Genomic DNA, 24928 nt, shown 5'->3' on the forward strand with positions numbered 1-24928 from the left:
TCGGATGTGGTAATTTCTACCTCCATATCCTCATTCCCATTAGCCACCCTACCACTATCCCCAAGCTCATCATTAGTCTTATTAAAAACCGAGGCAAAATATTTGTTTAGATATTCGGCCATGCCTAGATTATCCTTAACCTCCACTCCATCCTCAGTGCTTAGCGGTTCCACTTCTTCTTTCTTTCTTTTCTTCCTATTTATATGGCTATAGAACCTTTTACTATTGGTTTTAATTCCCTTTTCAAGGTCCAATTCTACTTAGCTTTTGGCCTTTCTCACTTTATTTCTACATGTTCTGACCTCCAAGAGGTAGCTTTTCTTGCTGATCCCTCCCATCTTCCACTCCTTGTAGGCTTTCTGCTTTCTCTTAATCACCAGTCTGAGATGCTTACTCTTCCATCTTGGTCTACAACTCTTGCCTATGAATTTGTTCCCCTTCCTTGGGATGCAGGCTTCAGATAGTTCCTGCAATTTTAACTAGAAGTAATTCCAAGCCTCCTCCACCTTTAGATCCATGAGTTCTTCAGTCCAGTCCACTTCCCCAACTAATTCCCTTAATTTTTTTAAATTAGGACGATATAAAAATTTTAAAGGGATTTTTGAAAGAAGCAGATCCTCAGCTGATGCAAATTGTCTTAATCCAATTGGCTTCAATTGAGTTATGGTAATTTTCTTCATCTGAATGGAGCAAATATGATGGGAAAAATGCAAAAACCTAGAAATTGAACAAGATTCACCCTGCAACCCTCTGTGCCCGGGGAGAACCATCCCAAGAGGAAAGACCGCAGTGTTTATACCACAAGCTTTGTACTGTGACTGGATTCCATAGACCATTGGCGCCCAAACTTTTCTTGTCACACTCTGCCCCCTTACCAATAATGGAATCTGTTCTCCCCCACCCCCACCCCCATTACTGCACAGTTGGCTCAGCAGAGGAGCTTGGGCTGAAGGAGGAACTGGGGACTGAACTGAGGATGGGGGAGGAGCGGGGGCTAGAGCTGGCCTGGGGCAGAGAGAGGGCATGAGGGCAGAGCTGGGCTGAGGGCAGAACAGAGGGTAGAGGATCTGTGGCTTGGGCCGGTGCTGGGCTGGCAGTGGAGTGGAGTTGCAGAACTGGGCTGGGGGCAGAACTGGGTTGGTTGGCACTCCCTCCTCATCCCCTGGGGGTTGGCCCAGGCCCCACCACATGCTCCCCCCCCCCCAAACATTCCTCCATGTCCCCCTCCTGGGATGCACCCCACAGGCAGAGGTTACCCAGTGGATGTCTTAAGGCCAGCCCTCCCTCCAATACAAACTGGGTTTCAGGCACTGCGTCAATGTGACTGCTCTTTCAGATCTATTTCACACCACCCCAGACTGTGGCCTGGGTTACACCAGCAGCTGAATATAGCAAGTTATTTTACAATGCTTTTCTGAGCTTAATTTTCATTTATCAACAGCATTAAGTTGTTAAACTGTAAATGATGCACCTGATCAGACTGAATCATAATTTAGCAAAAGCCAGCTAAATGGACTAGACACACAACCATAAACTTGCAAATGTCAGAGAGAAAACTGGAACAGACACATGGAAGTGAAAACTGATGATGCCTGACCTTTCCAACATGAGCTCCAGACAGCAGAGACACAGCTCACTAAAGAGTGAGACCTTTAGGGATACTCATGAGCACTGTCATTACAAATTAGTGTCACTGAGGAGCCAGTGAAAAGTAGCTTGGCCCTTAGATTAAAGAACACATAATGAGGAAGAATAAGTAGTGGAAGGTTTAGGGGTGGGGGAATTGACAGTAAAACAATCTAGCTGCTGTCTGTCTCAAAAATGCTTCCCATTTATTTTAAGGACACTGTGACTTAGGGTAGGTCTACATTAGAAGCGCAACTAGAAGTTGCACCACTGTAGTGCATCTGGTAAAGATGCTCTATGCTGACAGGAGAGCGCTGTCTCTTTGGCATAATTACTCCACCTCCATGAAAGGCAGAAGCTATGTTGGCAGGAAAGCATCTCCCGCTGACATAGCACCTGAGTGGACAGCACCTAGGTCTCTGTACTTTGTGTGGCTCTGGGGGAAGGGTGTTTTTCACACCCCTGAGCAACATAAATTAGATTGACTTAAGCAGTAGTGTAGACTTGCCCTTACAGTTTTACAGAGTGGCTCAGTTGATCCCCGAGTAAAGCCCTTATTCTCCTTTCCAGGGGAGTTCAAAAGTTGTACATTGTGATCTAGTTTTTCCAACCATGTCATTACACAGCAACAGCTAGACTGGTCTTCAAAGCACCTGCTTGCACCTCAGCTGTACTGGAAGGTGTGTTTGGCACAGCTAGAGAAAAAGGCTTCTTCAGGCTATTAACAACTGTGTCCTCATGTACTCACTTACAGCGGAGAATTTTATCAGTTTGCTCAATTCTAGGTGCCTGGTGCTAATCAGGTCAGTAGTAACCAATATTTCATCACTGATCAGCTGTTTGATAGCCTACATGGGGGTCAGTATTGTTGCTACTAGAAATGTGATCACATTCACATCACAGAAATATTAGCAACAGGCATCATCTGCAGCATCAGCAAAGAGCAGACCATGGAGGCTAAATTACCATGTGTAGATCTCGACAAGATTAGGGGTGTGGCAAAACTGGCAAGCTATATTGTACCTGTTCTGCGCCCGTACAGAGAACTTCAACTTTCACGGCTGTCATTCTCATAAACACTTAATTTTTTACTTTAATTAGAAAATCCAGCTCTTGCACACTTTAGTGGATAAAGCACTTTTTAAAATAACTTTTTGCAACATAGATCTGCTCAGCTCAGTACAGTGGCCATGATGTTCAAAAGTCATTCATGATTTTGGATGCCTTACTTGAGAAATGTTGAAAGGGCCCTGATTTTCAGAAAGAGCTGAGCATGCCTCCTCTGAAAATCAGACCCCAAACTCTCTGAAGTTGGGCACCGAAAAGCTGAGACATCCAAAAATCACATGTGACTTTGGAAAATCTTGATCAGGGAGATTGTGACTCTAGTTTAGTAGAGAGGGAAAGTGAATGACCTCACAAGAGTCATCATGCAACCTGAAGGGACTTATGCAATGAGAATCCTGCAACAGTTTACTAAAAATGAATTAAACTTGACCCTCCTGCTGTATCAGAGCACTTACATAAAAGTCATAAAAGTCTATCCCTGTTATAGTCCATTCATTCAACCCCTACTTCTTTAACTTGCTGGAAAGAATAATGTGGGAGGCCATATTAAAAGCCTTGCTAAATCAAGGTATATTACGTCCACCACTTTCCACACATCCACAGAGCCAGTTATCTCATCATAGAAGGCAATCAGTTTGGTCAGGCATGATTTGCCCTTGATGAATACATGCTGACTGTTCCTGATCACCTTCCTCACCTCCTAGTGCTTCAAAATGGATTCCTTAAGGATCTTCTCCATGATTTTTCCAGGGACTGAGGTGAGGCTGACTGGTTTGTAGTTCCCCAGATCCTGTTTCTGCTCTTTTTTAAAGATGGGCACTATATTTGCCTTTTTCCAATCATCTGGGACCTCTTCCAATTGCCATGAGTTTTCAAAGATAATAGCCAATGGCTCTGCAATCACATCAGCCAATTCCCTCAGCACCCTTGGATGCATTGCATCTGGTCCCATGGACTTGTGCATGTCCAGCTTTTCTAAGTTGTTCTGAACCTGTTCTTTCACCACTGAGGGCTGCCCACCTCCTCCCCATACTGTGCTGCCCAGGGCAATAGTTTGGGAGCTGACCTTGTCTGTGAAGACAGAGGCAAAAACAGCATTGAGTACTTCAGAAACCACCACCCTTCTTTATTCTTCATGAGAATTCAGAATTTCCTTCACTGGAAAAAAACGTGTTTGAGCTCAAACCATTTGGTTTGGCAATTCATGTTTCCAGTGTAGCAATACCAAAGATCATTTTCCACAGTATGTAACTAAGGGCTCTTTCTTCTGCCTAATCCATAAACTCCTTCCTGGAAGTCGGTGGAGGGAGGGTTTCCATGAAATGTGAACCAGTTTTCCTGAAAAATTTGGGAATCTGACCCAAATTTGAAGGTTCATAATAAAACCCAAAGCCAAGCTAGTTTCACCTGACTTAAGTTTCTGTTACAAAATCTTTGCACTACAGCAGTTCCTAGTTGCTGCGCTAGAATTTCACTGATACCTGGCCTTACTTCCTTTGTATGTGTTCTTACATTAGATTCCAGTACAATGACTGATGGCTGCAGTAGACACATGCTTTCAATCAATGTAACACTCTGAAGTAATGCATAGCATGAATATAATGGTGGGGGGGTTGGTGTAAAGTGTCTGTTTTATACAAGCCTGGTTGGAATGCCAGGGCTGTATTTCCATCACTCTATCTCTTTAAAGTTCATACTCTGCAAAACAGTTGACCACAAACTGCTCTGGTGAGGTCAGGTCCTAGCATGGGCTTTGGGCATTAGGAAAACATGTCAGCAGTGGGTTGCACAAGCTGAATTATGGGATTCTTACAAAAGTTAACTAAAATGTTTCTGTTTGAAATGTCACCCTGGTCTGGGTGCGTAGCGCTAACTTCCTTACAGGCCTTTGGAGTGTGGGCAAGTCTGTGGAAGAGTGCGAAATGTCTTAGAATTAGAGCTGGGTATCAAAGATCCAAAGATTTGATTGAAGATTGAATTTTCCATCACAGAAGCAACTAAAAATGACACCAACGGGCCAGTCGACGGTTACTATTATCAACACTTAAAATCACCATAGAAGAGTATGGCCCTTTACAAAACCATGAGAGGTCAAAGGGTCAGATGGTAGCTTCAACTTTTGGCCCAATATATCACTAGCCCGCAGCTTATTTACAACAGTGCAAAGTCCCCACCCTGGAGAGCTTACACTCGAGGCCTCAGTCCTGGAAGTTGTTTTGAGGAGGCAGAAACCATTGCATGCATGGCGCAACAGTTGACTTTAGTGGGGATTCACTGTGTGGATATCATTGAAGCATTAGAGCCTAAATTAAGATGAAATCTACAGAGGTGGTGGGGCAGAGAGGTACCCAGTGGGCCATTTGCCTGCCTATATACCTGACATTTGTGCACACATTGTGTATTTGCACCAAAAATTAGGCGTGTGCAAGTGAATGTCTGCCAGTGCATCAAGCTCGGCTCAGAAAAACTGGGCCTGTCCTAAGTCCCTGTCTGCTAAATAGTATAAGAAAATATACCTGGTGCGTGCATGTGGAGGAGGAGAGGTGGTTCTGAGGCAACCTACCCTCAAAAAGAAAATTAATATGAACCGTCCTTATTTTTGACAGATCTGAAAGTTACAGTATTAGGAAGAAAAATGACATTATCACAACAAAAAGGTTGCCTCCCACCTCCAGTACTTTTAATAACCTGAGTTAGAAGTGCTTGTGCTCGGTTCAGAAGGCCATCTTTTGTTCTCATTGTTACTAATTGTCCGTTATATGTTTGTCCTTTATAAGAGGAGCAGACTATTGAAAAATAAAAAGAGAGAGAGAGAGCGAGAACAATCATAATGTACTGTGAAAGCAGCAAAGGAAATGAGGCAAATAAAGCACAGAGATCTGGGCATTTGAAGGACCACAACACAGAGGAAGGATGCAGGAAACAAACAGAAGCCGTAATAAATATAGCACACGAAAGAAATATTGCAGGCACAATTTAAAATAGTTTCGGGGGTGGGGAGTCCTACATCATAGAGTATACAGAGACAAAAGGGGAAGATTAAATAAATCTGTGAGGGGGAGCATAGTGAGCTTGCTGTGGCCTTAGAGGAGGTCTCCTCGCCTCCACTGTACACTTGCCCTACTACAAGGCTGTATCCAAGCTAGACAGCAGCCTGGGTTCTGCAGGGGATTACTCCCAGCACAGGTTCAGGGGCTGCTCAGAGGAGCACTCACAGCGAGAAGGTCATGTGAAGTATGAAAGCTGACTCTATTTAGGGTCAACACTTTAAAGAGGGGCCAAGTATTTCCCAGAGTGAGTGGTTTGTGCTCATTAGCAGTGGGAGTTCTGGGGAAAATGGCTTATATCCCCATTCTGCTTTGTATTTTTCTAATAATAGTACCTAGCTCTTTCACTGGTAGATTTCAAAATGCTTCACAAAGCAAGTCAGTATCATTTATCCTCATTTTACAGATGAGGAAACCGAGTCACAGGGAGGGGGAGATAGCATTCATTATTTGTAGGTTACATGAAAAGAATGCAGCCAAGGGGGGTGTAGCCAGTTTAGTATATTGACTAAGCCAAAACCTGGACGTTTAAAAAAAAGAAAAAGAAAAAAAAGATATCCCTAAACCTAGAAAGAATTTAGTGGAGGTCCAGGTTTAAATGAAAAAGCATTTTGCTTTGACCTGTGCCCTAGTGCCTGATCCTTTTATATACTTTCCTCAATCAATTTTTGTTCCTGTGTAAATGACATGAAAAACAAGTGAACTACGTGACGTATTTTAATATTTGGAACTAACAATGCAATGCAATGCTATTTTGTGCCTCGTTTGAAATATCATTTTTTTATTTTTGAATTGGTAAGGTAACTTAAGTAGGTTAACAACCTTGAACACTGGCATTCTCCTTCCACAGAGCAGGTAAAGCATAGATGTAGTAATTCCAACATTTTTTATTCATTCATCAATGCAACTTAACATGGAACACTACTAATGATACCAGCTGCACAAGTCTCCCTGTCAGTTCACTTTCTGAAACTGCCAAGAAGCGTTCCTATTATTCTGAAATCTTACTTCAACTGTGAGCTCTTCAAGCCAGAAACATTGTCCTCCCACTTGTTTGTAAAGCACTCTATTCACTGTTGGCAACATATAAATACTTGACAATTTTTGAATAACCAATACGTATTCCCAAAAGCCTCTGGGATAGGTTTTCTGCTTCTTTACTTGAAATTGTTTTACTTACTGGGTAAATCTACCCTGCAATAAAAGACATATGGCACGGACACAGCTGGCCCAGATCAGCTGACTGAGCCTCATGGGGCTTGGTCTGGAGGTCTAAAAATTACAGTGTAGACATTCAGGCTCAGGCTGGAGTCTGGCCTTTGAGACCACCCCCATTGTGGGGTTCCAGACCCTGGGATTTGCAGTCAGCACTTGCAATTTTTAGCCTTGCAGCCCAAGACCCGTGAGCTCAAGTCAATTGACCCAGACTCTGAGACTTGGTGCCATGGGTTCTTTTTTGCAGTGTAGACATACTTACTATTACTGTTCCAAGCAGAGAGACTTTCAAAGGTGACTAGTAAAATTTCTTCATATTTTACCATGGGAGCTGCCCTAAGCTACCCTACTCAACAACGAAAACCTCAACCAGAGACGTTAAATTATGGTTCCAACTTTTCTGCCGTATTCAAATTTCGATTAATTGTTACAGAAAGAAATATAAAATGACAATCTTCAAAACAACTAATCTGTAGCTGGCAGAGAAACAGATTATTTCGTGTCAGTATCAATTGCATGAAGTAAACTCACTTCACATTCTTAAATGGATGACATAAACAATTATACAGATTAGCTCTCAAGTAGGTTTTTCCCCTCCTGGGAGTCATAGCTCCACAGTTCCAAAAAGAAAAAAAAATCCATTTGTTTCAAAAGTATAATTAAGCTGATGGACTCAGGAACAGTTTATTGTTGACTCCCAGCATCACATGCAGGGGTCTGTGGTGCTCCCTCCAATAGGTCTGCATCAATCCAAGTCTAACAGAGCAGAATTGCAGAGAATTAAACTAGTCAGAAGACAATTCAGTGTAAACCTGTTTAAAAAGGTGAGCATAAAAGTTTTTCAAACATCCTAATTTACTAATTGTTGAATTCATGGCTATGCACAGGCCCCTGCATGTTACACAAGAATCACACTTTAAGGAGGTAAAGTGATGTGATGAGCCTTATGCAAGATCTTTGACCTGAGATGAATTAGCAGAAAGTATGGGTATACACTTTAAAAATACAGATAATTTTATTATCAAATAAAATGGGGGGAAATTATTTCCTCCTCTGCTTACCATATAAGACCCATGATCAATGATACGTGTTTCCCATACAATGTAATGGGCCTGATACTACTCCCATTGATGTTAGCTTGACATATACTGCAGCTGTCTGGGGAGTGCAGTAATCTGCAAGTGTGTGTATTGCGGGAGAAACGTTACATATTAAACTTAGATCTTGGCTCATCATAAGCTGCTCAATTCAACATTAAGGGCCACATAGGTGTCTCTCCCTGTGTTCATGAGTTGCCTTGAACAATAGGATCCTGGTCCTGATTGAAACCTTTAAGTGCTACTAGACTACAAATATCTACTCTGTTTCTTGTGTGCAAATACATCTTATGGAAAAGTTCTATAGAATTTAATTAAAATGAGGACTTTCCTATAGGATTTTTGGACCAGCCTATGGAAAATTCCATTCCAGCTACAGAATTTTAAAGGGTCATTTAAAAAACTAGAAAGATGTTATTTTGCTATTAAATTCTATAGGTTTTTTAAGTCGCTTCTATAGAATTCTATTGATTTCATCCCTACTATATTCTGCACAATTTTTTGAAAGACTATGCCTGGATCTTTTATTTTTACACCATAACTGTTCTTTAATAGAGTAATTTCTTTAAGAGGCCTTTATTTTTAGAGTGGCTTTGCTAATTTATAAAATATAGTTTGAATTGGTACAATAACATTAAAAAGTCCCTGAATAGTTACATTTTCTGGCAATCCTAACTACATTCCTTTACCAATTATATTTAAGCACTACTCCTTTAACCATTTCAGTGCCGCCTAAGCTGGAGACGCATTTTGTCCTATGCACTTCCATATCTAAACGGTAAATCCTTTCAGAGGCCTTTATAGAATACCAATTAGTGTAATATCAAGGTCCTAAAAATCCTCAGTGAGCTGTCAACAGCAAGTGCATTACAGATTGCCATGCCCTGCTATGGTAGATGTCAGCAGCAAAAGGGTTAAGTGGGCATGACTGTTATACTAGGCCCATACCACTACGCGGGGAAAAGCCAATCGTTTGAAAGCATACCATAATATTTTGGATATTTTATTTTCCAAGCGTTTGAACTTCTTCTTCTTCACCCCATCCTTGTGAAGTATTGTTTTTGTTGTTCCCATTTTACAAGCAGGGAAACAAAGGCACAGTATGTTAAGCAATTTGCACAAGACCACAGAGGGAAGTCAGTATCAGGTTTGGCATGGTGCATTCTTAATACTCAGTCCTGTGCCAGGATCACAGCTCCCTCTGTCGCAAAGAAGGTTGAAAGTTCTTGGCCAAATGAAGTGTGTTATAATCATGTACATCTCTATCTAAAAGGTGTATGTGAGGTATGGCTGTGTGACATTATGGATAAGGTACATCCTAGCAGGTCACGGGAAGTGATTATTCCCCTCTATTCGGCATTGGTGAGGCCGCATTTAGAATATTGTGTCCAGTTTTGGGCCCCCCAATACAAAAAGGATGTGGACAAGTTGGAGAGAGTCCAGCGGAGGGCAACAAAAATGATTAGGGGGCTGGAGCACAGGACTTAAAAAAAAAAGATCTAACAGCTGAAGAGGAATACAAAATTGCCAGTTATCTAAATTATCTCTGCGGACATAGTGCCTCCAGTCCACAAACAGAACTCCGACTGCAGTGGAAGATGATCATGGGAATCGGGATTGTATATGACCCTTAGTCTACCAATCTACAATGCAACATGTGATTACCAGGAAGTGAATATTTTTAGCATATTAGATGCTGTATGGTCTTTAGCCAAAGAAGCATGAAAAACGACTAAAGAAATGTGATGTGGCATAAAGTTTATCTGTAATAAGGAAATATAAAGGTCAGCCCAGTACTGGCTTAACTTGACATCTATCCACCTGTGAATGGCAAGTATGAGTCCCACAAGGCAAATAAGGACTTTAATCACAGGAATTGCATGGGAGAGCCAAGTGAGCATATATTTTTTGAAAGGAAGGGGAAGTGACCCATGTAAGTTTCACACAGGAGGGTCACAGCACACTCCCTCCTGAGGAAGTGTTCATCGCATGGGATACTTAAAGACATTTAAAGCTTCTTTTTCCCCTGAGAAGCAGAAACTTTAAATCAAGATCCTGATATCACAGAAGAGCAGGGAAAATGTTGTTTTTTTTCCTTGCAACAAGATTTCCACCCTGATTACCTCCCCCACCCCCATGTTATTTGTGCTCTTCTTGAAGCCTCTTCATGCTAACCAGTAACAGGTTAAATGTCCTAATGTTGATGTCATTTCATCAAAGTCAGTTTTTCAGTAAAGTCCACGTGTACCAGAAGAGAATAATTGTGCCTCAGGTTCTTTAAACGGCCCAAGCTTTCCGTTGTTAGCATCCTGAATTCCAGGTGAACAGGTCACATATGATTGCATAAGACTTTTAATGACAGAACAGTAATTTCACAATGGCAGTCACAACAGCCACAAAATAGCAACAAGGTCTCAGACCTTGGCACATACTGTTACATTGTTATTTATATAGCATCATACAGTAGGTGTGCATGACACTCCACAAATAGATAAAATATAAGTCCCTGCCCTGAGGAATAACCAGTCTAAAATAGACTCAGGAAATCCAGGGTTGGTGATGAATAAATTGGGCCAGAGATAGTCCCCTGGTATAACAGTTGAGGTCACAGAAATTACAGTAGGGATGAATTTGGTCCACTGAGCTGTGTGAATTTCACACTATCAATTTTCCCTTAAGAGAACACATACTGCTGCATGCAATGTTATTGTAGTCGTGTTGGTCCCAGTATACTAGAAAGACAAAGTGGGCGAGGTAATAACTTTAAGTGGACTAACTTCTGTTGGTGAGAAAAACAACCTTTCGAGCTACACAGAGCTCTTCCAGGCACGAAGAAGAGCTCTGTGTAATCTCAAAAGCTTCATCTCTCTCACCAACAGAAGCTGGCACAATAAAAGATAATACCTCACCCACCTTGTCTCTCTAACATACTAAAGTGGCATTTGTGCTGCTTTTTTGGGGAGACAGTCAACAATTCACATTTGCACAAAAGAGAACCCAAGTATAGGAAGTTACCTGAGCACAAATGACTGGCCCAGTTCTGCCCTCAGTTACACTGGTGTAACTCATTAACTTCAGTGGAATTTACGCTTGTCCAGTTGAAGACAGAACTGAGGCTAATAGTACTGAGTTTTCCTCAAGAGGGGAGAGTTGTGATGGTTTTCTTAGAAGAGGAGAAGGTTCGAATCTCTATATTTTCTTTGATCTTCATGTTTCATAAAATACCACCAGTTCATTTAAAAAATGTAAATGGTGAAAATAACATTACAGAACAAAGGGACATTCAGTGGAGGAGTTAATCTTGTCACTTTTCATCTCCACACCCCGCCTTATCTTCATGCACAAGAACGACTCAGCATATTTATTCCAGTTATGACTGAAAAGAATAAAACCACAGATATTCAGGGTCAAGTGTTCCATAAAAGTATTCTAAGCACCTAAGTTACAGGAACAAGAGGACTTAGTCTGTGCTTCACCTTGAATCGTGGCTTTCTTTGCTTTTGTCAAATTACCTTTCTGCTGTATTTTTATCCCCTCATATTATTAAGAACAAATAAGAAGGGTACAACACCACCCAGTCCCAGCACAAAGAGACATTCTATTCAGAGATCAGCTGCAGAGACACCGGCATATCTCTAATGCAACCCTTGTTTTCCCATATTGTGGTTTCTTTTTTTGTTTCCCATGCATGTTCACTGGAAACTGTGGGAAACAAGAAACCACAATTCTTCCCCTGGAAGTAATCCAATCTCAGTGAAAATGCACAAGACACCCCATGCCATATATTCAGGCTCCTAAAAATCAAGCTGGAACACAGAAGTTAGTCTGCTCTCAAAGGCAGGCTTCTCTGAAGACCTGGAGCTGGATTCTCCTTTGAGCTCAGCGGTAGCAAAGCCCTTGATTTAAAGCAGTGTTATCAGATACCATAATTACTGCACGGCAACTTCATTTTATACAATATCCAGACCATCTTCAAACACGTTTTTCCCTCAAACACTCATAAGGCTCTAGTGTACACTATGTAGTTAAAATGCCTACAACATTTCAGATTTTAAAAAGAAGCGTTGTGTCTGGCTGTACTAGAATAATACAAGTTTGTGTACAAGTCAGAAATAAAAAGCAAAATTATGTTTGTTTTTCAAAAAAGGGTCAGAATAATTATGTTCCTATGTTATTCCCACCTAGGCTTAGAACTTCTATTTCACAGCTGGGACACACATAGTAGGGTTGGAACTGATTGCTTAGGTTAGTGTAGCCAAATTCCCTGCATTGCTGCAGGAGACTCTACACAACTCTTTCTTTATCAACAGCACTAACAGCATGTGCTTTACTCTAGCTTTGAGTGTTTTGAGAAAGGGTTATTCCATAAACTCTCTGGTCACTTGATTGAATGTAAAGACGCTTCAGCATGGCAAACGTAATTTAAAATGGAAGTGTTGACACAGTCTGAATCCTGGGGTTTATTATCTCTCCTCACAATACAAGAGTTTGTTTGCTATCATTAAGGCTGAAAATCAGTATCTGTTGTCTCCTTGCTTTTACTTGCCCCAGAATGTTCTTCTTGGACTGAACTTTTCTATGCTTGATCTCAGACAAGAGGAGATTTTTTGGTGAAAGTTTGAAGAAATCCCTTGTAACTGTTGCTGAGTTTTATATAAGACTGGAGAATAGAAAACAAGGGCCCTTCCCCATATCTCTTTCTCCCCACCCCAATTAAAAATGAATCAACCATTTTTTCTATACAGAACTAAAAATGTCTGAGCTTTGAAAGCTTACAGAGTCTCAGATTTTAAGGCCATAAAGGACCATTAAGATCATTTAGTTTGACCTCCTGCATAACATGGGCAATAGATGCTCACCCAGTATTCCTGCATCAAGCCCATAACTTCTGTCTGAGCTACAGCAGATCTTTTAGAAAGACATCCCGTCTTGACTTAAAGACTGCAAATGGTGGAATATCAACCACATCCCTGGGTAAGTGTTCATTCTGGAATACATACCAGAGTTTTAAAGGCATTTAGGGCTCTTTTTCAAAGGCATCTTAAGCACTTAGGCGCATAAGTCCCATTGACTTTCAATGAGACTGAGGCCTGGTCTACACTGCCACTCTGGGTCGAAGTGAGATACACTATTATGTTACATAATGTACATAATGGAACTAGCATATCTCACGTCGACGTACTTACATCTATGTAGTATCATGAAGACGCTGCACTGCTCGGCCTTCCACCTTTCAGGGAGGTGGACTAATTCATTTGACGGGAAAGTGCTCTCCCATTGACTGAGCGGTCTACACAGACTCACTCAATCGATGCTACTACATTGATGCTGCCACGGCAGCAGTGTAGACATGCCCTTAGACTCCTGAGTGCTTTTGAAGTCACTTTTGAAAGTGAAACTTAGGGCCCAATTTTTAAAGGTATTTAGGCACCTAATTCCCATTTATTTCAATAGGATTTAGGAAACTAGGCCCAGACTTTTAAAGCTAATTAGGTGCCTAAGTCAGTTACACATTGCAAGGATGAGTGGAGCTACACCTAAAAATCTGTCTACAAACAAATCTGTAAAACAGATTGGTTGGGTGATAAAATACAAAGCAATTGGGTGGAAAACAAACAAACCAATCCACATCTAAGCTTGCTCAGTAGGCAACAGATAAGATCTAACTCCCTTAGACCGCTTTGGAAATCCAGCCTTAAAAAAGTGTTATTGATTAGGCACCGAAGCATTTTTCCACTCTTAAAATCAATTAAATGCAAACAACAAAAAACTACATTAATACAACATTCAAATCACTGAACTGAAATAAAGAAAGTCAGGATATTCAAATGTTTTAACGGGCCTGATTCTCCTTTCATGTCACATGTTGGTGAAAGTGCACTGGCTTTGATAGAATTATTTCTGATTTACACTGATGTAGGTGAAGGAGAATCAGGCCCGAGGTTCCTCCAGCAATGTTAACTCTGCCCCTTTCCTAATTAGTATGTATTTTGTGGCAGTAGTTTTCACACTGTCGTAACATGTACCACTGGTGAGATACACACCAGTCAGATGGGATGCAGATTGATTTATCAGAATAAATATCCATTCTCGGACCACTGATCAAAATGATGAACTTAGTGCCAGGTAGGTTTGACTTTTCAGTGTGGTACACTAGGTCTTAAGTTTATTAATAAATAATAATAATACCTAACTCTTTTATTACACTTTCCATCAGTAGATCTCAAAGTTCTTCACAGTCTTTAATCCCTTTATCCTTGCAACACCCCTGTAAGGTGGATAAGTACTACTGTTCCCATTTTACAGATGGGGAACTGAGACAGAGAGAGAGAGAGTAGGATTCAGATCCTCAAAGACATTAAGGCTCCTAATTTCCATTGAATTCAGTGGAAGTTAGGAGCCTAAATACCTTTGAGGCTCTGGACCTAAGTGACTTGCCAAAGGTCACACAAAGTCCTGTGGTAGACCACAGGAGTTTGAGAATTCTTGTTTTATGGTATATATTTACCAACAATATATTACGCTGCTCATTTAACAGTAAAACTGGAATAGGAGAGGCTATGTATGTGCCATGTGACAGAGTTAATGTTGCTGTAGGACAATATTAACTTGTATTTCCCAATTTGCTTTTTTTTATAACTGTGCAATCCTAATGCTGCATTAATATTAAGGATGCAGTTATACGAATGAGCAGATTGATGTCATTAAATGCAACAAAAATCTAGTAATACAATATAGGAAACACCCTGCCACATCACTCCTGTGATATGAAGAGCACTGTCAGCAGCAAAATTGGGGTGGTTCTACAGCCCAGGGAGTGGGGAAGGGGCCCAGGCTGGGGTTGCTTTCCCTGTTGCTAAACAGACACCCTGCTCTACAGAAGCTCCCTGTGCACTGCCAGGCAGCAGAGATGTGGTGACAGGGCTGAGACTACCTAGATCAGAGGTCCCCAAACTGTGGGGCGTGACCCCTAGGGAGGTGCGGAGGAATGTTTGGCGGGGCACGGCTGGGCACGGGTTGACTTGGCACTTGGCCACTGGCTGTGGTCTCAATGTCCTTCCCCCGGCCACAGCTGCAGCGCCCAGCTCCCGCCTCAGCCCCCAGTTGTGGTTTTGATGCCCAGTCCCTGGCCACAGCAGCAAGTCCCCTGCCTCGGCCTCCAGGACCCTGACCCGAGCCTTGGCCCCTGGCCCTGACCGCAGCCCCCCAACTGTGGCTCTGCTCCCAGCCACAGCTGGAGATAGCAGGAAGGGGGGAGCAGGACGCAGACGGGGTAAAGGGAGGCATGGAATAAAAAGTTTGGGGACCACTGACCTAGATCAAACAGCCATTCCCCTCCCCAGCACAGAGCAGGTTTCAGGTTCTGCAAATACTACTTCAATCTTCAGAATGTAGGTTTGGCCATGAAGCAGCAAACTCCTGCTGCTGCCCTGCCGGCTCAGAGGAATTTCTTCCTCCCAGCCTTTGAAAAACTCCCTTATGCACAACTCTGCCAGACAGTGAGCAGCAGACAGAATCAGGAATGTGTATGTGCATTCATGTCAACAGCTTTGCTGTCCTTGCTCTCTTGTGCCCAATCCTATAAAGACTTAGCCAAAGATTTTAAAGTCTGAAGGATCAGGGACTTAGTCCGTGCTCCTTTTAGTGCCTTGCTTGTCCTTAGGCCAAGAGGGCAAATCCAGGAGGATTTCCGGAGGGCTTTCCTGTTGATCCAGCATTTCTCAATAGGCTCAGACCAGCAACTCGGCAATGAATTCCTTTTTCCCAATCGCTGCTTCTCCAGAACTGAAGACAGGTGGGCAACACACTGAGAACCACGCAGTCAGTATTTCACAATTACTTATTCTTAAAATAAAAGGTGATAAAATACAGAAAATAAAAGGTTAGATCCTTAAACATCTAGCCCTCTACAGACAGGAAGATGCAAAAAAAAATAAAAATGTCACAGAGCATTTGGCAAACAGAACTCTGAATTCCCATTAAGACCATTACTAATTGACCCTAATGAGATCAGGTCATGCTGTTCTCAAGGCAGAGGCTGCCTCCCTCTCTGGCCTTTGAACCATTTGTTCACATGCTTTTGAAAATCACTTCAGTGAAGAACAAACTTCTCCCAGGTACTTTTCAGATTAGTTTCAGGGAAGACAGTAAGTCAAGATATTGTCTTAGAGCACTCCTGTAAAGTTTTAGGAAATCTTTTGTTGGCCCACATTAACTTTTCCTAGCTACTCATAGAAATGTAGGTCTGGAAGTGACCTTGAGAGGTCATCTAGTCCAGCTGCTGTGCTGAGTAGTCCAAGTAGACCATCCCTGACAGGTGCTTGTCCAACCTGTTCTTAACAATCTCCAGTGATGGAGATTCCACAGCCTCCCTTAGAAGCCTATTCCAGAGCTTAACTACCCTTATAGTTAGAACGTTTTTACCAAATATCTAACCTAAATGTCCCTTGCTGCAGATTAAGCCCATTACTTCATTCCTACCTTTAGCAGACACGGAGCACAACTGATCACCATTCTCTTTATAACAGCACTTAACATATTTGAAGGTTATCAGGTCCCCCCTTAGCGTCTGCCTACACTGCAATCAGACACCCGCAGTTGGCCCATGCAAGTTGACTCAGGCTCATAGGGCTCAGGCAGTGGGGCTGTTTAATTGCAGAGGTAGGATGGTGCCAGAAGTCTATACAGCAATTAAACAGCCCCGCAACCTGAGCCTTATGAGCCCAAGTCAGCTGGCATAGGCCAGCTGTCGGTGTTTAACTGCAGCGTAGATAGACCCTCAGTCTTCTTTTCTCCAGACTAAACAAGCCTAGGTTTTTAAGCCTTTCCTCATCCTCATCATTAGTTCACCTAGACAGCAGAGGTCCATTGTGACAATCCCCCATGGCCTCTACCAATGGCTTTGTTCCATTCGCGTCTGATGAGCCACTGCCAAATTGTTGCAACCAGGTTAGCCGCAGATGACTGGGTCATCTCTTCCAAGGATGGCCGATGACCAGAGTGTATGTTCAGGATGCACTTAATCACTCTGTGGGCTTGGACGGAGCTGTCCATGCAAGCCACACGTCCAAACAGTGCAGACCGATGACAGCAGATGATGTCTTTGATGCTGGGGAGTTGAGTTTTGGAGGCAACTTCGCTGTTTCTGACAAAATCAAACCAGTTTATGCGTAATAGTTGCATTTGACAATGCATGTGGAATGCCTCATAGAGCATTTTTGTTGCAGTCCTCTAGACTGTCTCCAGTTTGTCCACATCTTTCCTAAAATGTGATGCCAAGACCTGTACTCCAGCTGAGGCTTCATCAGTGCTGAGTAGAGAGGGACAACTACCTCTTGTGTCTTACGTACGACATTCCTGTTAATACCCTCCAGAATGACATAAGTCTTTCTGACAACTGCATCACTGTTGACTCATACTCAAGGTGTGGTCCACTATAACCCCAGATCCTTTCCAGTAGCACTACCAACTAACCAGTTATGCCGCATTTTGTAGCTGTGCATTTGATTTTTCCTTCCTAAGTGTGGTATTTTTCACTTGTCTTTTTAGAATTTCATCTTGTTGATATTAGACCAGTTCCTCAACTTGTCAAAGTCATTTTGAATTCTAATCCTGTCCTCCAAAGTGCTTGTAACCTGTCCCAGGTTGGTATCATCTGCAAATTTTATAAGCATACTCGCCACTCCATTATCCAAGTCATTAATGAAAATATGGAAGAGTACCAGACCTAGGACGGACCCTGGCAGGACTCCCTCGATTCATCCCCCAGTTTGACAGTGAGCGATTCATAGCTACTCTTTGAATAAGGCCTTTCAACCATTTTTGCACCCACTTTACAGCAATTTCATCTAGATCACATTTCCCTAGTTTGTTTATGAGAATGCGATGTGGGACTGTGTCAAAAACCATATTAAAATCAAGATCTATCACATCTACTGCTTCCCCACTCTCTACTAGGCCACTGCCTCATTCCCGCCTCACTTCTGGGCTAGTCATGTAGCTTTCTTAAGGCTGGCCTACATGCAACCTTGCACCAAAATAACTGAACCTGTTCCAGTTCTCAAACCTTTTTATTTCAGTACAAGTCTATGTGGATATTTTTAGTTCAAAATGAAATTGTATTTTGGAATAAGTATCCTACTCCAATTTTATATTTTATTGAACTAGCACTAGTTTATTTTTAAATCAGAGAGTGTCCACACAGTACTTTCACCAAAGTGTGAATTCAGACTGATGTCATTATTACATTATTAGTGGAAATATGTATGTGGACGAGCCCTGCAGGGGAAGGTAGTTTGCTAAGGAAACTCACTCTCAAGAGAGATGTGAGAAGTAAACAAAGTCATAGGTTGGTGGCAAATGGTGTTTAGCAAGTGAAGTTTTTCACTGAGCCCTTTGCTCCATTTTTTTTTTCTTTTTTTTTTTGTGGAAGTAAGTGGAATTTGATTTTCTCACAGCTAGGGCATTTAGAGAATAAGCTCTGTAATCAGCACTGAGGTGATGGAAGGAAACAGCATATCAAACAAATAACAATTAGACACTGTAATGTAGAAAGATGGCTTGAAAGGGAGAACCACCACAGCTAGCACATTTTTACTGAGGACATCCCATCATACACCAGGACTCATCCACAGTAATATCCTTATAAAATTGAGTGTGTGTGTGTACAGTGTGTGTGTGTGTGTGTGTGTGTGTGTGTGTGTATCTATCACACACTATGAGACAAGTTCATTCCCATGTAAAAAAATGACTACGAGCCAAGTGCTGCTCTCACTTAAACTGGTGTAAATGAGGGGTAACTCCACTGAATTCAGTGGAATTGCATCAGTGTAATGGGATCAGAATCAGGATGCTAATTTGTGTGTGTGTCTGTCTCCTATCTTTAATCTGGAATGTATCTGTACTCTTGTAGATGTCATTCTTCTTGACTTCTGGGACCAGTGTGATTTTGCTTGAGTATTTGATGCTCTCTGCTGCCACCCACAGCACATCCACGTACATTTCAGAAGATCTCTCTCATGAACACACTATATTTTTTCCAGTCACATTAATTGTCCTGAGTATGAATCTGTACGCTAGGAGCTGGGCAGACCTGAGAGATGTTCAGATTACAGGAAAGAAAAGAAAAGGAGATGGAAATGGCAAAATATGATAGGTGTTGTGCACCAGGATCTAACAGCAACTTGAAAGCACAGACTGCATCAACATTTGTCTGCTTTGCTTGAAAAGTAATGTCAATAGTGTCTGCTGTTTATTTTTCTTGTTAATTGCTGTATGAAAACATGCAGGATCCCTAACAAACTAGAACAGTGCTTTGGCAGAGTGGTGTATTGCTAAGCTGGTCTGATCTGTTTCAAAATGAGATGTTCTCATTTTAAAAGAGGACACACAGACTCTACTTATGTCTGACTAACTGATATTGTACTCAATGGAGTTCCCACACTGATTTTTCCCTACCAACCCTTTCAGCCACAAAACAGTTGACCAGATTCATCAGTCAGATGATAGGTAATTTTTTTTTTCAAATTTAAACAAATCAAAATTTTCATCCTTTTCTCTTTCTCACTTGAATCCAACCTTACAGGGAGTTGAACTTGAAGGCACTCTGTATTTACAAGATACCTTGCAGGATCGGGTCCTTCTGATGATAATTAGCAGTGTGGAGTTGTGGTCCAGAGCATAGGAAGCCTGGAGCCACATTCAATTCCCAGCTCTGCCACTGATTTGCTGTACAACTCTGGCAAGATACTTAGCTTCTCTGCGCTACAGTTTCCCAGCAGCAAAATACAGTGGTAATGATTCTTTACAACTTTGTAGAATGTTTTGAGATCTGTGCATTAAAAGTGTTACGGGTCATATAATTATCACATTTCTACTTTAACACATTTTGCTGAGGCAGATGTATAGTATAAATATATGAAGATTCAATATAAATGATAACCTCTCAAACTTATGTATAGCACCTTTCATCCTTACATATAGATGCAGCACTACTGATAAGCAGCCATCTTTACAGAATGGATGGGGAAATGTTTAGAAAAGGATGCCAGAACAATTACTCTTGTAAAATATGCTATTGGATTGTTAAATGGCTGTGCATTCAAGTCCGCAACCAACTTCCTAAGTGACACTGGACAAGTCGCTTAGCTTCTCTGTTCCCCATCTGTAAAAACTGAATTAATAGCTTTTCCCTACCTCACAGATATGTTGTGATGAAAATACATTAAAGATTATGAGGCACTCATATCCTATGGTATCGGGTGCCAAGTAAATGACCTAAGATAGATGTGCAGAACAGGTTCTCAAAATATACACTTTGAGCATTGACTGACCAACCATAACAACATTTGACCTGGTATTTTTTGTCATAAAGAGAAAGGGTACCAGGGTCAGTGTTTAAACTGGATCATATGGAAATAAAAATAAGAAGGAACAACCATGGTTCAAAGCATTCAGTTAAAGTCAATATCTTTGGGAATCACTGATGCTAATGAGCCAGTTTGTATTTCTTGCTGTCAGAAGAATCAGTGCAAACTGTAGTTGGCTTACACAGTTATTGAGTACTATTTATAATAGTCAGATTCCACACTGTGGAATTTTGAGTAATTATAAAAAGCTTGTTTTAAATCAGAGAATTAGTTTGATTCCATTTAGCTCTTTGTTCATCCCTTCAATTTTGATCAAAAGCAATCCATTGTCAGTTGTAGACCCCCATGAAAATCAGTTCTTCAGTGAAGTTCAGTAGGTGAGCAACTGGCAGCGGCAAGAAACTCTAGTCTGGGATTTACCTGTTAGTGCCTCTGGTGAGAGCTGTGTGTAACTGTCAGAGGTACAGAGAGAGTAGTCTTCAATCTGTCATTCTCTGGGAATAAATCCTTAGTAAACATATTTCACTTGTGAGAGTCGTGGCAAAGCCTAACACTGGAAGTTTATCCTACTCAAAAATCATCGTATTTCCCTATGTTCAACACTGAAGAAATCAACCATTAGATGTCAAGAAAGTACTTGGGCATGTTTGGATTCTGAAATGCACTTTCAATGGACATGTACAAAACATTTCACTGCAAAAGGTAGGTTTCAAACAATTTTTAAGAGAAAATTCCACCAAAATAAACATTTGACTTTTTTTTTTTAATCAACAAAAAAGTTACTGTTGAGGGCCATTGTTCCTGAAAATTGTCAGAACCAGATGTTCCTCTTATTTATAGGTCTTTATATGTCTAACTTCTGGTTGCACAAGTTTTTATCCCCTATAAAGTACTTGGCATATCCTTCTAAATACTCTGGGCCTGAGTCTCCTCTCGCTTACATCTGTGTAAATCAAGAGTAACTCCATTGACATCACTTGAGTTACACTGGTGTAAATAAGATCAGAATAAGACTGTCAGTAACTTTGCATTTGACTAAAAGGCATTAAATCCTGAGTTCCTAAAGCCAGCTACAAGAAGAAAAAATGAAATATCAATGACTAACAACATAGTGTAAACTAAAGTCAAAGAATGTGAAAAATCTGAAAGGTATCTGCACATTTACAAGTAGCTGTTTGAACAAAATCCTAAATAGAATCAGCCTGTCTCCTGAACGTAAAGCTTCCCTGCTTCCCAAAAGGGGGTGGTGGGGAAGAAAGCCTATGTGGAATCTGGTGTGAAAAGGATGAATATAGTTCAGAAATTTGTCCATTCATTCTTCCTGGAAAGAACATATATAGGAATGTATTTCTTCACTCATCTCCTGGCAAAATTGCTTATGGGATGTTGGGCTGGTGAAGTTACCAATCTTGCAGGAAAATCCAGCTACCATGTCAAAGTTGATTATTTTGAACTATTTTACAGAAAAACATGGTAACTTAGTTGATATAATTGCAACAAGAAAGCGGGAAAAGCCATAGCGTTCCTGTGTATACAATCAAACTAACCATAATTCAGTTCTCATCACTGTTCAGGGTTTGGCATCTTATTTGTACATGTATTCACTCTTGTTCTCTGGGTCTTACAACAGCCATCTGCTGCATGGCTGAGAAAGAGGTGGTTCCCTGCCTGTCACGGCATCACCAACACCCTGGGTGACATTTACACATCTCACACTGTAACTAATTGATAAGGCGTGTGTGGAGAAAATAAAGAGAGGGCCGGAGACAGTTTCTCCTTTCTCAGCAGGATATTATCAGAGATCTGTTCCCAGTGCTTGATATTATAAGACGAGATTCCTTCTGCTCCTAGAAAAATCCTCTCCCCAAGCAGACAGTATTATTTCATAACGGAAGTTGCCTTTCCATAATCTTTATTTTTAATATACAGCTTCAACAATTGAGATGAAAACAGAAAATCTGACTTCAGCTAATATTGTCACACAAAAATGCCGGTGACACTAAAAAGCCATTAACCTTACAAACGACAGCCCTGCACGTCTGCCTTGAGGTGAGCCACAAACTCATTAATGCCTTAGGGAAGGTCTTCTTTTCCCTCTCCCTCACTCAGATTGTTACTGAACAATTTAAGTGAGGTGGGAGTTAGAGAGAGGGAGGTTGTTTATGATTGTTTTCTCTCTGGCATGCAATAAACCCTCATGAAACCACCTTTCTGGAAGGGCTCTGCTTCTCCAGCAGAATCAGGACTTGTGCCCAGACATTTGCAATCAGCTAAAGATGCCTGGCAAAATCCATTCATTTTCTCTTGTAAGAGAAACCCGCAAACCAGGACGTTAAACACTTTCGTTGCGAGTGTAATATAAGAAATGCTTTAAGTTATTTCAGACAAACGCCTTACTAGGACGGCAAAGAATCACAAATGCTAGGAAGTTATGAAGGCTACCAACTTCTCCAGGTGCTTTTCTATTGACCACTTGCCCGAGCTGTTCTGAGCATCATCTTGCAAACCAACTACTTACCCCACAGCACAAAAAGGAAAAGTTGCACTAGCCAGAAAGCATGTATCTCCATCCCGCAGTAGGAGCAGCCAGGACTCAGAGCCTCGGGGGGAAAGCGCCCGCATCGGGAGGAGAGAGGGCAGCAGCAGATCTGCAGCCGCACAGCCGCCAGCACACAAGACTCGGATCAACCACAAGCTCTCCTCCTGTAAGGAAACCTCTCTTCATTCCTTCGCATCAAAGCATAAGCAGCAGCAGCAACTGGGGGCGGGCGTGTAATCATTCCCCCAGCTCCACTTCTCCTCCTCCTCCTCCCTCCACGGAGATGCGATCACCCACCAGCCCCTCAGCACCAATCAACTCCAACTTCCATTTCCCCTTTTTGCCCAGCCACCCCCTGCCTTGTTTCTTCCTCCCCCTTCTCCAGTTCGCCTTGGATTGGGAGGAGGAGGAGGAAGAGGAAGGAGGGGGGGGGGAGGATGTTGTGGCTATTCTGGGATCCTCCCGGGCAGCCGCTGGGAAGTTTCGTGCAGCTGGAGGCTGCTGTTGAGAAGGAGCAGAAAGGGGGAGTCCCCGCTGCGGAGGAGTCTGTCTGCGGCAGAGCCGGACGGGACGAGAGTGAAACTGACTAGCAGGGAGTGGGCTGTGTGAGTGTGAGTGTGTGTGTGAGAGAGATCAGCGCCTCGGTGTCTTTGTGTGGCTACTGGCGTGCTAATCTGCAGCCTGCCGATGTGAGCGGTACTGTGTCTGTGCCTTTGGGTCTTTATCTGCGGCTCTGTCTCCGTTCGCTTCTGTGCCCCGTCTGTCTGTCTGCACTAATCAATCTTCCCGTCCATACAGAAAGGGGGCGGGGGGCCCATGGATCAGGAAAGCCGTCCTCTCAAACCTGCCCTTTGAAAGGGAAAGTTGGGGCATGCTCTCCTCTCTTTAGCAACTCACCCACAGACTCACTAGGCACCGTGCGCCTGGGACCCATGTGAGGCGTCTAGTCGGTGACCTCAACTTCTGCTGAGATACCTTCCTCCACACCTTTTATCGTCCCATTTCTTGAGGACATCGTGAGTTGTCCCAAATGTCACTCTGCTAGTTACAATTTTATATAGATGGAGATAGGTAGCGGCGGTTCTTTATCAAAATATATATCCCAGGACAGAATGGCCAATAGCTTTAAGCAGGTGCTCACTGTATTTTAATGCTGCCCTTTCATCTCTGCGTGACTGTGTCCAGAGGGGAAATCGTACACTGATCGTCATTGTCGTCGATATTTAAAGCCTATGTTCATCGGTCCACAAGTTATTTGAAGTTAGCTTCCTGACTAAAACATGCAACAAGGAGTGTCTTCTACACTGCCGGAAAGTATTTATAGCTAAGCAGAAAGATTGCATCTAGGGAATTGCATTTCAGTAGTGCATGAAGTCGTAGTCATTGATAAGTTCAGATTAACCATCAAATTTAGAATTTTAAAAAATAAACTTCCATAAAACCTAATTTGATAATACAGAGTATATGGAATGTGTGTGCCTGTGTATACCTTTATTTTTATAAATATTCGGTGTGTGTAATGTTTCAATTGATTGGAAACTCTGTCATGGAAACAGCTTTGCAAAACAATTTGGAGAGTCCAAGGAGGTGTTTGGAGAGTCCAAACATTGCAGCATGGTGCTGTTTATTGCAGGTGTAACTCAAAGTGAAATTGACTATAAACAAAAGTGAAACGTATTGGCCAATTTTTAGTGTCCAAGCTGAGAGCAATGGAAAATGCAAACAAATGACATTAAAGGTTTGAAATCTAAGGTATTGTAACATAGCTTTGGGAATTAGTTTTTAAAGATTTGTATTGTGTTCTCCCAGATGGAAGCATATCTGGTGAAATATCATAGCCCACAAACAACTAATAGCTATTGGAGATCATCCTTTAGCTCCAGTGATTAGCACCTGTGCTTCTAAAGAAGGAGCTGAGTTCTATTCCCAATATTCACATGAAGTTCTGAGCTACCCCTGACTGTGTGG

General features: G+C 41.9%; 1 protein-coding gene across 1 annotated transcript in view; it reads right to left on the reverse strand.

Moving 5' to 3' along the window:
* The window catches only part of RAMP3 (receptor activity modifying protein 3), a 90389-nt gene extending 67152 nt beyond the window's left edge, over window positions 1-23237 (reverse strand). Inside the window, 2 exon segments of the mRNA XM_067550339.1 lie at window positions 22940-23057; window positions 23060-23237. Of these exon segments, the coding sequence (XP_067406440.1) occupies window positions 22940-23057; window positions 23060-23146 (205 nt within the window). The 5' untranslated portion in view covers window positions 23147-23237.
* Between the last annotated feature and the right edge of the window lie 1691 nt (window positions 23238-24928).

Source organism: Emydura macquarii, unplaced genomic scaffold (assembly GCF_026122565.2).
Source record: "Emydura macquarii macquarii isolate MOO-44397 ecotype Brisbane River unplaced genomic scaffold, CSIRO-AGI_Emac_v2 contig_1263, whole genome shotgun sequence".
In the NCBI taxonomy this organism is placed as follows: domain Eukaryota; kingdom Metazoa; phylum Chordata; order Testudines; family Chelidae; genus Emydura; species Emydura macquarii.